The 17,070-nt window shown below is 35.5% G+C and overlaps 1 protein-coding gene across 3 annotated transcripts in view; it reads left to right on the top strand.

Moving 5' to 3' along the window:
* The window catches only part of DACH1 (dachshund family transcription factor 1), a 410,550-nt gene that overhangs the window by 204,934 nt on the left and 188,546 nt on the right, over positions 1-17,070 (top strand). For 2 of the 3 annotated variants that reach the window (XM_025364251.1, XM_025364250.1), the window contains exon 3: positions 11,660-11,821. The exons of the other annotated variant lie outside the window; for it this stretch is intronic. In XM_025364251.1, the coding sequence (XP_025220036.1) occupies positions 11,660-11,821 (162 nt within the window). The remainder of the gene's footprint in view (positions 1-11,659; positions 11,822-17,070) is intronic. 3 annotated transcript variants of the gene reach the window in all.

The raw sequence follows: 17,070 nt of genomic DNA, 5'->3' as shown, positions 1-17,070 counted from the left end.
TTGTGATTAGCTGGTTATTTAAATTACTAATTGACATGCAGAATTTGAATGCTTGAGAGAAGTGTTTTAGTTTTAGTTTGGTTCTTTTTCAATTAGCTTAAATTATTTAAGGTGAATAAATCTACTGCAGTGATTTAGTTTCTTTTAATAGAATCTCCTGGTACAGTATAAATTAGGTCAAGAGAAGTCATTGGATCAGTATAACTACAGACATTGCGTCTAAAATGAAAAGATGTTAGGAAAATTGAAGATTTGCTATGACTTACAGATGTTTTGAAACAAAGCAAAAGTTCCTGTCAGAATACACAAAAGGTTCACATTTCTTGGCATGTTAGTAACTAAACATTTCTTTCTGTTGGAATAAGTTTTTGCGGCAAAAAGAGAAGTGAATAATATAATACTACACATTGGTAATTCTTCCTGATATACAGTTGCTCTGTTCCTAGGTGAGATGGGTTGAATGAATATAATAATCAGACCTCATAAAATAAATACTTTCAAACCTAGACACCATTTATTTTTTTAACTATAAGGTGTAAAGTCTCCTTATAATCAGACTATCTAAGTAATTTGTCTAAGTCACGCTCAAATAATTGAGTAACTTGACCATGATTATGAAATTGTGCCAAGATAAGGACTTCATACCCTTTAGCAATCCACCCTCTAGGAGATGACAACGACTAGAGACTACGGACCACAACTCATGTTTCATTTGAATCTTCCTTATCACATGGCATGATGTGTTTTTCCAAATTAACTAGGATTGTTTTTTTTTCCGTAGTCCAACTTTAAAACTGCAGCCACAAACCTACTTTTGAAAGCGCTACAACTGGCCTCTGACTATTCGCATTTCCTTTGTAACTAAATGAGGAAAACACTTACCTTGTAGGTTGATGATGGAGTTTAAATGAGATGATGTTATAAATGCTAGACCTAATGACAAAGAAGTAAAAAATATAATGCCTCAACCACTGATTTCTCTGTTGCTATTGTTAACCAGTGACTGCGTGTATATTGTTCCTAGCCCACTCAGACTTTGACCTCCACTTAGAAAGAATATTGTGTGTGTGTGTATGTGTGTGTATTCTGTGTTCTATGTGTGTGTATATATATGAATGTGTACATATATTCATACATATATATGTATACATGAATAAATTTCTTGCATGAGTCTTTTCCATGAAAAACATTTATTTACTGTATCAGAAGACTTTTGTGGCCACATATTTTCCAGCTATTTTTATTTCATTGGATGGCTCATCCCAAACAAGACTTACATGTAAAAATAGCCACCTCTTTTGATTTTTTTGTCATTTTATGTCCTCAACAATAAGCTATACATGGACAGAACCCCATGTAGTACTTGGAATCCAGAAAAAGAAAAAAACAACTGAGACATTGAGGTAGCAATGGATTTAGACAAGGATTTACATGATATTGAGAAAAGTAGAACATTTGAGGAGATTATACTTAGACTGAAATGCCAATGAGGTTATTCTTTTGCAGGAAATTACATTTATGGTATCTTTTCCTCTTTTCACTTATTATACTGCCTGAACTATCACCAATACTTTAACAAGTAGCCTCTTAACAAACAAAAACATCCTTTTAGAATATCACACACTTTCAGGCACTCTCATGCTAGTTAGAGCTACCTACATGGAGTCAATTCACTAAGTAATTTTGGGTGATGAGTCCTGTGAGTAGTAAGATGTATTGGGCCTTAGACTAACAAGAAGATATCTAATGCCTAGTTTATTAAATAATTGAAAAAGATATAATGAGGGGGTGCCTAAAAGAAAATTAGAGTTAAGGTGTATCTAGTTCAATTTGTTTCTGGTTAGAATTTGTTTTATGTTAAAGATATGCAGAGAAGGATAATTTATTTACTTTACTTTTTTTTTTTTTTTTTTTTCTCATTGTGCCCTATGTAATATATAGGATTCAGGAACAAATTATATTGTATTTCACCAATAGTATAGGTTAAAATTTTGTGCATAAAGTTCAATGGCCATTGTTTCTGTGGCAGATATAGTCTAAATTCTATAAAACTGAAACACAAACATTTAGATCAGATTTCTAAGTGGAGTCAATTTATATTGCTGTATTTGTGACATACCTGAGTGTCTATAACTTTGACTTCCTAGATAATCCACAAACTGCTAGAGCAAAGGGGGATCATCTCTTTCAAAGGCTCCATAGTTTACTGTCTTCTGTACTTTTCTTTTAATATTTATTCATAGAGTGTGTGTGGTCAGTGCTGAACTGGGAGTAAGGAGAATTGGGGTTACTCTATGATTATTTAATGGTGTGACTTTATAGAAATGATTAACCTCATTGCCCCTAAATTTAATCATCAGTAAAATAAAAGGGTTATATAGGTAAAGTCTTTCTAGTCCCAAAGTTTTATAAGTGTAAGACACCAAGAGGTTGTTTAGAAATAGTTTTCTAAAGGTAGTAATGTTAAAGGTGGAGTAAAATTTACATATTTAAGACCTTATAGTGCCAAGTTCAACTTTATACAAATTAGGTAATATTTTATTTTAAACCAAATTACAGAGATTTAAAAGTTTTATTGATTCCGTTTCAGTCTGATTCTGGGTTAGTGATCGGAAGGTGAGCTTTCCAAAAGCTTTCATAGAAGTTCCTCAGTGATTGATATGGCCAGATGACTTCCCTGTGGTGTTTACTCTTTCTGATTTCACTTCTATAACCTCTTCAATCTGAGAAATTGAGATTTTAAGCTATCCAGAAAAATAATGCTAAATCTGACATCTATTTTATTTATAATTCATTGTTCATATTATAACAACATCGTTCTTACTGTATATATCTCCAAATTAGTGGGTTTTTTTGTTGTTGTTGTTAGTACAAACATTTAAAAAATCTAATTCAATCAATTGAAAGACTCAAAACTGGTATAAGGAGGGTTTCCATTAATGGCCTCAAGAATCAATTTTTCTTTTTCTCCGCAGAATACAAATGTGTTTCAAAGGCCAAGCAAAGTCAGTCTAATGGACATTAAGAGAAAAGTTCACACTCAAAATCTTCAGTCTAACCAGATTTACAATTAAGTTATTTATTCCATCTGCTTATCATTCTGGTTATTTAATCATTCAAGAGTGAAGACATGCATGTTTCAATCACGATTTTAATTTATTTAGAAAGTATTGAGAACTAAAATAACTGAAAGTTAGTGTCAGTTTCTGACAGCTGGTATTTAAATAAGGATAGGAGGGAAACAGGGAGAAAAAAGGTACTGGTGTTTTCAAATTGTTATATTGAGCCAAGAGTTATTCTAAGACTTGGAGTGATTTCAATTGAGCTGTAATTCAAACTCATGTGGAGCTTACAATGCACCTTCAACAGAGTTTTGCAAAGAGTCTATAGGAACTGTCAAGAGCAGAAAGATTACTTCACAGTAATGACTGTTGAATTGAACTATGCTTTTTGATGTTTTACTTTCTGAATTGAATTGTTGGACAAGATTAATTGCACACAGTGAGAGTTTTAAATGAATGACTATGTAAAGCATTAAGTTTCTCTGTATACCACTTGGGGAAAAATAGCTGAAAGGTTTAAATGAATAAATGTATTTAATGCACAAAATGCCTGAGCTAATTTTAAAATTCTTTTGCTAACACCCTTATTGAAAATAGAAACCCACTTTATTCATCTGTCTTGGTTATATTGCTCTGGTTGAAGTAATTTAATATTCCTGCTTTCCACTAATCTTCTAGTTCAACAGAAGTAAACAATAGGTTTCATAAATTAAAAATACACTCTTCTGAACATGTTTATAAGTTTAAAAAAACAAGGCTGTAAACATTTATGACTGAAACAAACTAGATTGTTCAAATACTGCCATGATGTATCATGTATATCAATATGGCACTGATATCAGTTAGAATGCAAACAAGGTTTTAAATGATGTGCCCCTTCATTTCAGCTGGAGAATCCGCTTCACACCATCTGCCTATCAGATGGTTAGGAACCAGGACTGCGTATTAATGCCACATGTTCGATTTTCCTCCTTCTTGTAATGGTTAGATTCGTATTGCTAATAGCTGTGCATGAGCACTGTCGATGAAATTTCTGTGACGGTGGAGTGATGAGATATTTATAAGCCGCCTGTCTCTCTGAATAATCAGTAGGAAGAATGCCAGACATAAATAACTTATCAATTCCAGAATATTAATAATAACTACCATTGGCTATAATCTACTGCATGTTTAAAATGGTTTTGTTTAAATGTGAGCAAACTAACACAAACTAATAACGAGTCTATCATATGGAAAGTTTGAATACTTAACATCCCTTGGATATAACCCATTTTATTTAACTATTAAATTTGGGGAAATGCATTTTATATGGAATGTGATGTAAAAGTAGACAATAAATCAAACATTTGGAAGTCATCTTGATGTCTTTGAAACCAAAGATCAAAGATTGGACCTTTCAAGTTAATGAGCAAACAAACAGATCAGAGAAAGAATTTGACAGCAATATGTCTCTTTTATTGATATCTATAATCTACAGTTGTAATCTTCTATTTATAAGTAAGGGTACTAACTTAATTGAAATAAATAAAATGGAGACAGTTTTCCATTTTTTAAAGAAAGTGATCAGGATTGCATAATGGCATTTGAAGAATTTAAAGGCCTTCTTAATAAAAGTTGAAAGCAGAAGGAAAACACTATCTTTAAAAAGTAAAAGAATACTCTAAATAGTAAAAATGCCTGCTTATCTTCCAAAAGATAAATCCATGGGTTGGCTTTAGGATACAGAATTTAAACTAGTGAAGGCTTTGTATCAATACAGCATAGAGTGAAGATTCAGTGATTTTATGATAAATCTGATCAATGTAGAGAGCCAAATCCAATGATTTGATGGAAACATGATTTTTAGATATCCATTTGCCAAATGGCTAAATTCTCACCCAATGCTGTTAGGTACTTTTTGTCCTATTTGCACTTTTGTAATTGAACAAAGGTAAAACTAAACATAGAGACATGATGGATAGTGAGTTACTTCACAGTACCAGTGAGCATTTATGGAGGGGGAGGGCTTGATGTGTGCCCAGGCTGTTGCAAGTTATTTCACCTTCATTCTTAACAACACATCTGTGAGGTCAGAATTGTTATCCCTCCGTTTAGAGATGAAAATTTTGAAGCATGGGACATTATATAACTCGCTGTGCCATCCCAGATAAGTTTGATGCATCCTGTCCAAAGTTTCCACGGCTCTTTGGGGTGTCTTTTCCCCCCCAGCCACTGTATTATACATATTTCTTATAAGAGAGTGAGACTAGATTACAAATAGTTTCTATGCTGGTCACTAACGTAGCAGGAATCTTAAAAGACTTTAGTGGAATATCAAAAAGTGAGAATAAAAGTAAAAGAAATTGACTAGCAAAGTTACAATTTTTTAACAATAGCCAATTAAAAAAAAATCTATAATTTACTCTGAAGAAGCAAGCATAACTTTGCATCATAATTCAGATAGTAATATGACAAGGCATGTTTCTAGTTTTGTGTAAAAATCTACTCATTCTTTTAAATTTGAAAGTGATAATTTGTCAAGATTCAGTAGGAAAGAAAAAGAAATCTAAATACATTGCACCATGTGAGACAGGTAGTGTATTAACCTAAGTTTGATATACAGTTCTTTTCCTGAAGACCAAGTGCAGGCCTAGAAGAGAGAACACAATATATGACTTGTTATCTTTACAGTGAAGTAAAACACTTTTTTTTAAAAAAAAGAAAATCTCTCTCAATCAATTTTTACTCAGTGGAAAATGATTTTTTTTTTAAATTTTTTTTTTAGTTTGTGTTGTTTTGTTCTGTTAGACAAGGTTTTTAAAGTCGTCATTCCTTTCTTGGAAACTGATGAAGGCATTATAAAGCACCTCTAGCTAATCAAAGTAGTTTAACTTGTGCTCACAGAATTCATTGCCTAGGATCTCAACCTCCTAAAAACATCTGGAAAATGAACTTTAAATATACATTAAAGTTTCTCCATTTCTGATGATAAAATTAGATTGAGAATCTTTTAAAATAAAATTTAGACTTTGACTTTTCAGTTCAGTACTTTTTTGTCTTGGTGTAGGAGATACTTTTATGCAATGTGTTTTTATGCAAAACCACAGATTCCTTAGTCCATTTCAGAAATATTCTGTGGATGTGGGCCTGGGGAACATCACCTGTATCTTTATCATTCACTGCAGCTGATTGCCTAGTTCTGAGGGAGAAATGGGTTGCTTGAATGAAAAACGTAAAAGCAGGGTGGGCGCAGTGGCTCACGCCTGTAATTCCTGCACTTTGGGAGGCTGAGACAGGTGGATCACCAGAGATCAGGAGTTCGAGACCAGCCTGTCCAACATGGTGAAACCCCATCTCTACTAAAAATATCCAAACAATTAGCCAGACGTGGTGGTGGGTGCGTATAATCCCAGCTACTTGGGAGCCTGAGGCAGGAGAATCGCTTGAACCTGGGAGGTGGAGGTTGCAGTGAGCCGAGATCCCACCACTGCTCTCCAGCCTGGGTAACAGAGCAAGACTCTGTCTCAACAAAGAAAAGAAAAGGAAAGAAAAGGAAAGAAAAGTGTAAAAGCAGTGGTAATTTGTGGTATAAGACAATTCAAAGTGGGATATGGAAGAGGCGGGAGGGTAGCAAAAATTTCCCTGAATCTGAAGACAGGGCAGAAGGTCTACGATAAGTGTGGAAAGGGTTATAAAAGGAAGGAAAAGGATGTGGCAAATGTTATGGTTTGCCAGTGTTTACACCAGTGGGCAATTCTTGATTACATAGAAATGTTGTTATAGTTTATATATTCTCTATTTAGTATAGACCAAAGACTTGAGTTATCTTGTGAATTTATTACATGATTTTTTTAAAGACAACTTTGCTTGGGAAAAACATATACAATGGGACCTCTATTTAAGGTTAGTGTATAGATTGTAAACTATGTTTTTAGAGACAGGAAATTGGAAGGGATTTGAGAATTACATCAGGGATTGAATGCAAGGCCAACAGGAAGTTCAATAAATGCAGAGTGGGTTGAGGTGGTGAATCTTTGTGATCCTCTCCAGCCCTAGGCAAGACATACCTTTGGAGAGTCATGCTTTATATTAAATTAACGAGATTTGTTATTCTTAGTATATACACACTTATTATAACATAAAAATAATGTTTTAAATTACTTTCCATTGACATTGCCAAAATAATGACCATGTTTCTCCTGTGGCTTTCCATGTAATCTAATTTGATAAGCATTTTTTCATTCAGTGACAATATGTGCCAAGCATTGCAGCGGATGTTTGGGATATATATATATACTAAGAAAGTATTTCTGCCCTTTTGGTGCTATGACCTAGTTAGAGGTCAGAATCCTAATCCTACCCTCCTTGGCCCCAGCCCCCGAAAAAGGGCAATAAAGAGTTTAAGAGACTGTTTTTCTTTACTGGAATTACTCATTAAAATGACCTGTAGAATAGTAAGATTAACCAAAAATATACAGTTGCAGAGGCCCCAAACCAGACCTGATGATTCAGAATCTCAGATGGCAGGGCTGAGCTATTTGCATGTTTTAAAAGCTCCATGGGTGACTCTGATGCACAGCTAGGGATGGCAAACTCACATACAGCAGGGGAGATGCAAACACAAGCAAGTGGGGTAGATTGGGGAAGGTCAGGTGCAGCTCTTTAAAAAAGTAAGCCATGAGCTGATTCTTGAGATGTTGACAGTTCTTTCCTAGGTAGATAGTGAAGAGTCAGGAACCTGAGCCTCCAGCTTTGAGCACATAATATTAAAGTGATGGCATGAAGAAGGCATAGGCAAGTCTGGGGCCAGGGCATAGAGGGCTCTTCTAGAAAGTGAGAACAGAATGTGCAAAGACTGACTTAAAAGAAAGAATGAAGTCGTTCGCTAGTGAAAAGGAAAGAAGGCCTATGTACCTGGGGCACAGAGAGCAAGGGGGAGGTGGAGGAGCAAGGGATCCATACAGACAGACAGGGAACTGAGAACAAAGGGCGCTGACAGCCATGAGAAGCACTGGACTGGATCCTAAGAACAGGCATAGAGTGTATATTCAAATCCTCACTTTCAGGCAAGGTGTCATGGCTCATGACTGTAATCCCAGCTCTTAGGGAAGCCGAGGCAGATGGATCACTTGAGGTTAGGAGTTTGAGACCAGCGTGGCCAACATGGTGAAACCCCGCCTCTACAAAAAATACAAAAATGAACTAGATGTGGTGGTGCGTGCATGTAATCCCAGCTACTCAGGCGGCTGAGATAGAAGAAGAGCTTGAACCCTGGAGGCGAAGGTTGGAGTGAGCGGAGATCACGCCACTGCACTCCAGCCTGGGTGACAGAAGGAGACTCTGTCTAAAAAAAAAAAAAGGAAGAAAAAGGAAAAATCTTTACTTTCATGAGATTTGGCTATGACATGGATAGTAAGAGATTGGAGGTGGGTGATGTGGAAGCTATTATATTGAGCAGGACTCTAAGAAAGAAAAGATTGGAACTTTTACTGGTGGGGAGGGGCAGTGGGAATGGAGAAAATTAGTTGAATTGGAAAGATATTAAATAATTAAAATTGAGAACCCATCAAACAGCCAGGTGAGTTAGTGAAGCTAAAATCAACAATTGTTGCATATGTCATAGCTTTCTTTCTGCTTTCATAAAACTGGGCTAAAAGTGGAATGTTAAAAAGGGTTGTAGTTAAGTTACAGCATGTAAAAATGTGTGAGAGTGTGTGTGTGTGTGTGTCAGTGACACACATATATCTTTTCGACTTTGTATTAAAAATGTAAAACTGGGAAAAGTTGTCATAGAAAAATAAAGGAGTACCATAAATAAATCAGCTAAATGATAAAATCATAAAAAATATTTTTAAAAGTCAAGGGCTAATCCAGCCACCTAAGGACAAATGTGATTATTCCAGCTGAGAGGGCTGTGTCAGGCCACAGATACTCTGCAGAAATTACAGTGAGGCCAAGTCTTTCTTTTTAACAAACTAGAATGAATAGCATGCCTAGTTTTTACTAAACATGATATGGCATTCCTCACGTAGTTTATCTTATTTGTCCTTATATTTTTTCTTAGGGATTAGAATGGTTTTACAGGTGAAGAAAATTATATTCAAGAAAATTGGATGGTTGGTTCCAAGGCCATGTCATACATAGACATGGTTCCTGGTACTTAATTTGATTTGGATCTCTCTGATAATAGTGAGTTGTAAGTTTACCTTTATTATTTGAATACTGTGAACAAGTTTTCCCTGCAGCACAAATCCAAGACAAAGACTTTTGAAGTCATAAATTGGAGATGGGTCAACATCAGGTAACCAAGGAAAAATGGGATGTTCACACTGGTGACGAAACAAAATTGAGGAAGAAAGATTTGCTGGAAAACACAAAGAGACTTTTAAGAGAACAGGAAAGAAAATTTTCTGAAACATCTTTGAAGGAAATGAGTAATTGGGGAGAAAATTCAATCATAGGAAGATGAGAGAATCAGTTCAAGTTGTGACTTAAAAGGCAATGAATGTTCAGATCAAACCCAGATGGATTCTTTGAGTTTAGATTAGTGCCTTTTAAGGGATGATTATCAGTTTTTCATGTAAAGACCTAATCTGAAGGTCCTGTTGCGTTGGGGTGAAAGTTGTCAGGGCCTCTTCGGTCTGATTTGAAGGAAAGGTGAAGTCTTCTTCTAACCTCTAAAAAACCAACAGAGATTTTCATAGAAAAATACTTCCTTATAATTCCTTGGGCAGGAACTTATTTGCTAGAGTAACTAGAAGTGATGATTAGCGGGGAGGAAAAGGAGGAGAGCGGTGCTCAGGCTCTAATCCACCAGCTGGGAGTGGAAATAAATCACACAGATAAATTCAAACGGCTGGAGCACTGTAGTCAGAAATACTAAAGCAGCCACAGTAAAAAAAAATATATATGGGTGGGGGTGGGGATATTTATCTTCTCGTAGACTTAAAGTTTTAGAATTAGGAGAGATCATTTATACATTCCAGTGTCTGTCATTTTGCAGATGAGGGACGTCAGCCTGAAGTGAACTGACTTGGCAAAAGTTCACACATTTAAGCAAGACAAACCACTCCCCTGCTCAAAAACCTCTGCTTATTATCTCTCTCTATAAATATGTAAAGTCAGAGCAGCATGGTCTTAATTCTGGTCTTCAAGATCTTGTCTCAAACTCTGTTTCTTTTCTTTTTGTTCTTTTTGTTTTTCTTTTCCTTCCTTTTCTTTTCCCTTCCTTTCTTTCTTCTCTTTTTTTGGGACAGAGTCTCACTCTGCCACCCAAGTGTGCTCACAGCTTACTGCAGCCTCAGCTTCTCAGGCTCAATTGATCTTCTCACCTCAGTCTCCTGAGTAGCTGGAGCTACAGGCACAGGCCAGCATGCCCAACTACTTTTTGTATTTTTTGTAGAGAGGGGGTTTTATCCTGTTACCCAGGTTTGTCTCAAACTCCTGGGCTCAAGGGATCTGCCTGTCTCTGCCTCCCAAAGTGCTGGGATTACAGGCATGAGCTACTGCACCCGGCTCAAACTCTATTTCTAATTTAATGTCTGCCCCTACCCCCTGTTCTCTGGATGGATGAAGATGAACTATTCTGGACAGATTTCCTTGGCATAGTGGTTAAAAGTGTCAACTCTGAGGCCAGAGTGTGCTGTTTTAAATCGTGTGCCATGGTTTTCTAATCTTTCAAGTAAGGATAATAGTGATCAATCACAGAGGGTTATTAAGATGATTAAGTTACTTTTGTGTCACTTAAATCAGCACTTAAATTTCATAACTAGTAGCTAAGTGTTAGCTTTCATTATATTATATTGTATTTTTGGACACCTTGAACACTGGGAATACCAAGCTGTGTAGCAACACACGGTTCCTGCCATTGAGTAGTTCACGATCTAGGGAGGAAAACAGGTGTCCCAACGGACCATTCCAGTGCAGTGTGGCATGTCCTATAACAGCAGCACAGGTATCAACATGGGCCAGGGGGAGAAGAACAGACCAGGCATCCAGGCAGCTGGCGGCCATGGAATGGGAAGACTTCTAATGAGTAGCTTTCTTCAGGAGGATGAGAAGTCAAGGAAATGTCTGTCATAGGGCAAGAAGGTTCCAGGCAAAAGGGAATGGCATGTGTGAAAGCACAGGCTTGAAGAGGCAGGGCATGTATGGGTAATCGTGACATGTGTGACATAGCCAGGGTGTGGATGACAACAAACAAACTGGGTGAGGAAGTAGGTTTACACGCCTTTGTGAAAGGACTTGTGAACTCAGTTAACAGTTCAGATTTTTCCCTCCGTGTAGGCAGCTACGGGGGATTTTAAGCAGGAAAGGACATATTTAGATTGGTAGATTGGTTTCTTTAAGAAATAACTGTGGCTGCATTTCCACTATTAGCCTTCTATCTGTGAATTTTGTTTCTGTTAATATTTAATTTTGGACTGTAGCAATCACTCTCTCTCCTTATATCAATGTTGTTTCATTGTCTAGTTGGGAATGAGTATAAATTATCAAAGTGTTACATAAAGGAATCAGATACTCTAATAAATGTTGGTATGTTTGTTATAGCAAGTACAGGAACTATTAAATGAAAAATCGGAATTCGAATTACCTCATTTTTAATTTATTCTTTTAAGGTCTGACAGCAGCAGCTGCAGCAGCTGCTGCTGCTACCAATGCAGCTATTGCCGAAGCAATGAAGGTGAAAAAAATCAAATTAGAAGCCATGAGCAACTATCATGCCAGTAATAACCAACATGGAGCAGACTCTGAAAACGGGGATATGAATTCAAGTGTTGGTAAGTTTTATGTTCACTGAAACTTATTGTGATCACTTTGCTACCGAATTGCAGTACTGGCTTTTCCAGAACAAAACTGTTGGCTACCCATTCAAAAAGTTGACACTTTTAGCTTGAAAACAGTGTATGTTTGAGGATACCATTTTGCCTCTAACAACTAATGATAATTGTTCATTCTAAAGGAATAATTAGCAACATTATTTTTAATTATAGGATCAACTTTATGTCTGCAACTTCTAAAAGCATTCAGCTATCATCTTTCATAATGCAAAGTTTAATCAAGAGAATTCTAAAACATTGAGAGCAGCTAAGGTGACAGAGAAATATGTACAAATGAAACCCTACACTTTACTTTTCTATTCTTTTAATCCATTTGTTATTAAGTAAGAAACTTACTACCATTGGCAACAAAAGACACAAACTTAGCCCTCTTGGAATACAGATTATGTTGATGATTAATTCTTTTTATAGATAATGGTTATCAATGTCTCTCATTTAAAAAATACAATTTTAATTTCTTGATTTTTTTTTCTTTCCTACCATATGGAGAAAGATGAAAAGTTAACTGTCACTGTCAAACCAAAAGGAACAGTTTTACCTGTGCCAACTATCCATTTGGGTAATTCATTTTGTCAAACACAACTTCAAATATGGGTTAATATTTTTATTAATGAAATCCTTAGCATCTGGATGTTGATGCGGCAAAACATTTTTTTCTGCTATTGCACTGTATTGCTTCTCTTTCAAATGAAGAGATCATGCTCAAAATGTAATTAACAAGAGAAATTTGGGTACTACAAGATGTATGCAAGATACTATAGCCAATGTATATTTATGAAGACCCTAATAACTCACGGCCATTCAATTAAATTCTCTTTTTCATGCAGCATTTTCATAGATTGTTTCTTAAGTTAATTGTCAGCTCTCTACTTTCAGTCTATTAAGACAAAGACATAGTTAAGGGTATATAAAGGAATACTGTGGATTTTAGTGACAATCATTTTCACAACAGCTATCTGGAAACATACACAGACATGAATATTAGAGTAAAATATATAGACAAAACACAAAATACTGTTTCAGTGATGCTAAAAGGCACCTTTTGTAATGTAAAAAGGGAAAAATGCATCTTTTCAGCAGAACTACATAAGGGAAATTGCAAAGGACTAGCAGTAGTGGGTTTGAATGGAGAGTAGGTGTGAGTGTGAGTTCTTAGAAGGATGAAAACATGGAAGAGAGACAAAAGAGATGGCCCTACAACTGCAGAGGAGTAAGGATAATATCTGTGCTTATGTTTGTAATGCTCCTGGAGGGAAGATGGGGAGGGAAGAGGATTGTTTTGGGCATGGTTTACACACCTATATTTAGACATTTAAAAATTAAAACAGAATTGAAGTAAAATGCAAGAATTGTAAGTCTGTTTTTAGAACTATTACTTTAAAGTAAAAGCCTTTTACTAGACTGATAAAATGGGGCCCTGTTGGTCACTTTTTAAAACAAGTAATTAGCCACTTGTACATTATGGCTATTATTACAAAACAATCTGGATTGTTTTCAAAATTTTAGAAGATGAGACTGTTCAAGCAGACTGTTCTTAATAGTTGGTTTTATGAGAAGGGATTCTTAAAATAGACAATTTAACAACATTTAAAGCAAAACACATTAAAACATGGTATCTCTGTTTGAATTTTCCAGAGCAGAAGTTGACTTTGGAGAAATCAACAGGCATAAGATAAAGAGAACATGGTTCATAATTAAGCATAAACATATTTTTCATATTTGATAGTACATGACAAAATTTGCCTACTAACCAAATTGTAGCTTACTTTAATTATTTTGGTACATAGGCTATTGCAATGGCTTAAAAAACAAACATTTTGAATTTTCTTTTATATTTTAGTTGGAATAAATGACTTTTGTTTTTTTCATTAAGGTATGCAGTTGATAGATGTTACTGCTTTTCAGTTTTGACACCCCCCATCCAATGCCAAAATGAACCAGGAACAGAAATTTACTTGAATTTTCCTAGAAAGTCTTAATAGTTTGAGATTCTGTTAACATAGTATCAGTGTTGCTGCTGCTGGTTCCTAAGGCATTCAGGTCATTTATATTAGATATCTGTAGCTGATTTGGGCAAAAAGATGTTATCATTGTAATTTTCATCCTATTCTCACATGCTGCTGTCCTCTAAGAATTTCCAATTTATAATATTATCCTTCCTGAAGACTTTCACCCCAGGTATATATCTAGAGATCAAGGAAAGTGATTTTAGGAGGGATGTGGTAGTGGGGGAGGTACAAAGCAATGGTGAAGGTGGGGGTTGAGCTGCATCAAAGATCAAAGCAATTCCTGCATTGCAGCTTTGATGGCCACAATCTTCTCTCCACAATGCCTGTCTCTTGGTAAGTGTTCAGTAATGACTTGCTCTGTGACTTTGTAAAGTATGTAAGCTTTCTGAGCCCAATACTCCATATCTGAAAAAATGACATAAATAATAGTATTTATATCATGAAAATTAAAATACTTGTCACATTATTTATTACAATGTCTGCTTATCAAGTTGTTTGGTCATCAGTAAGGTTCATAGCTTGGGGATTGCTTTTGCTATTATTATTACTATTTCTTCAAATCTGTCCTCCTGGAAATCACCTTCTTCCTTTTTACCATCATCAACTGCTTCCACCTGCTTTTCTATTCTCTCTGGTAGCTGTTATTTGCTAAGCTGCAGGTCTGTAAGGAGATTTCAGGGCAGCTGTTACATCTTTTAGATTTTGTAGGACATTCGATATTAACTCATTCTAGGAGTACAAAAAATAATCACAACACAGGCCCAGGACTCAGGGGCATACAGTCTATGGATGAGATGGGTAGGTAAGTAGGCAGTCTTAACAAGATGTGCTGAATCCTCCAGGAGAACCAATTACCATGAAGTGGTTAGGAAGTGGTACTGAAGCACATGAATTCTAGAAGGAATCCCAAGAATCTCCAAGGCCTATATTTCAGAATACAGACTGCTCTCATGAATCTATCAACTGTTGACTCTTTGAAGTAGTGAAACCGTTCAGAGAGGTGATACTTAAATGATGTATTGTTGCTACTCAGTCTTGCCCAAATCCGGTGACATTTTTGAAGACAATTCAGGGCTCTTGTTTTCTCCTGTACTAATCTAGCTCATAAGTTCTGTTAAACATTTTAGGCTTTTCTTTTCTTTCTTTTTTTTTTTTTTTTTTTGTAGGAGCATTGTGTTTTTCCTTGATTGTAAATGAATCCTTAAAGCCCCAGATAACAGATTTTGTTTTTGCTTTGTTTGGTTTGATTTGCTGTGTAAGACAACAGGATAATTTTGTATCACACAACCCTTCCTGGTTCATAATATGAACCTTAGAAATTAGCCAGAAAAAGATGTTTAAAGAAAGCTTTGACACTGTTGAATAATTATTTTATATCCCAATTTTACATGGTAACCTTGAGCTCATATCTTTCCAACAGAATGATCACTTTAGGAAGAAGTGAGCACCTGAGGATAGATCCGAGTGAGGCATCAACACACTGAGTAAAATATATGGCTATGTCGCCATTCTCCCTCATCCACAATCAATTGGATTCTTTTAGTTTAATATTTACTTGCTAAGATGAGATGCTAGTCTGCATGGTGATAAACAGTCTGCTCTTGGCATCTGAAGGTGACCTGTCAGTTCATATGGACAAATCTCCTGCTTACTGAAATGTACAAAATAAATCATTAAAGCAGGCAGGTGCTCATTCCCAGATTTAAATCACCATAGATTTATGATTTGAATTAATGCTTCATTTGACCATAGAAATAGATGCTGAGACAAATGATATGCACTGGTTGGGGTTTCCATACTGTAGCCATCCTGATATTGATTACTGAGATGTCTTTGCAATCTCTTGTTTATATCAAGTACTATCTTGTGACAGGTTGGCTGATACAAGCTACATTGCAGATAAGAAGGAAAAATGTCCTGGATTCTTTTTAGTGGCAACACTCTCCACAACATACAGGCCAGATAAATTGCTATTTTTTTGCTTTAAGGAATGATCTACATAGCCAGCTTAAAAAATGCTGCTTGGAAATTGGGACTGGGATATTGCAAAGGCGGAATTTAAAACCGGTGAACTCAAGGTCAATTTGATAGTATCTATAGCTATGTTTTAATCTGTTTATCCTCTTTTTTTTTGGCATTATGCACACTTTTGAGGATACTAAATTAATCACAATCAGTTTAATCTAAATAAAGGAAACTTAATTTTACTTCTAGTTTTTAAATGGTATATAAATATTGACATAGTGAGCATCTCTTAATAGTTTCTATGTTATTTAAATACTTGCTAAACCTAGTGTCTTACTCCCTTCCCTAATGACAACAAAGGAAATAACTCTTTAAAGATAAATACATTAAATATTATTCCCAAGTGCAGCATTTTCTGGAGTATAATTTACCAAGAGGCAGGAAAAGACTGCATTTTTACTTCTCTTAACATTTTATTTAAGGAAAACACTATGTATACAGTTTAAAAAATACTTGGAGGATTTAAGAGGGACCTTTGCCACTAGCTAATATCTGACTCATAGAACTGGTAAACAGCTATCAACAATAGTAGATTGCTTGCTTAGTAGGAAATGAGTTCATATCTATTCAAAATGTAATCTCAAAACAGATGTCCCAAGAAAATCTCATTGTTTAAACCATAGTCATAACCTTCTAACTGCTGTAATTTCTTTAAGGAAGGGAAGTATTTGTAAGACTTTAGTATTTTCTCTTTTTGAACATTGTGGAACATAGGCAAAGGTACACTAATACCCTCATCGACAAACCTGAACACATTTCACATGCTCGAAACATATGATTTTTTTCATTTTCTCAAACTTGTAATCGTTACACGAATGTAGAAGTTTCAAGTAAAAATAAGGACTTGAGTTTGAGAATAAAGCCGTGATCTTCAAGAGTATTTATCACTCCTTACTTCTTCTGTTCTTCAACCAATAAAACAAAACAAATATATGAAGGGAAAAAAAGCCAGGCGGATAAAGAGATAAAATTATCTTCTTCAACTCACCCTACTCTTATCTTTTTTAATTTTAACCATTCTTGCAGAAACAAAATAGTTTATGCTGGAGTCATTTCCTTTCTTCTAACACATGTGTCTATTTGGAAGGAAAAGATTAATTTTATGATTTCAGGAAAAAGTCTTGGAGACCTTGAGAAAGCAAATAAAAGGAAACT

The sequence above is a fragment of the Theropithecus gelada genome, chromosome 17 (genome assembly GCF_003255815.1).
Source record: "Theropithecus gelada isolate Dixy chromosome 17, Tgel_1.0, whole genome shotgun sequence".
Taxonomy (NCBI): domain Eukaryota; kingdom Metazoa; phylum Chordata; class Mammalia; order Primates; family Cercopithecidae; genus Theropithecus; species Theropithecus gelada.
The sequence above is the reverse complement of the archived record's forward strand: the minus strand, read 5'-3'. Positions and strand labels throughout refer to the sequence as shown.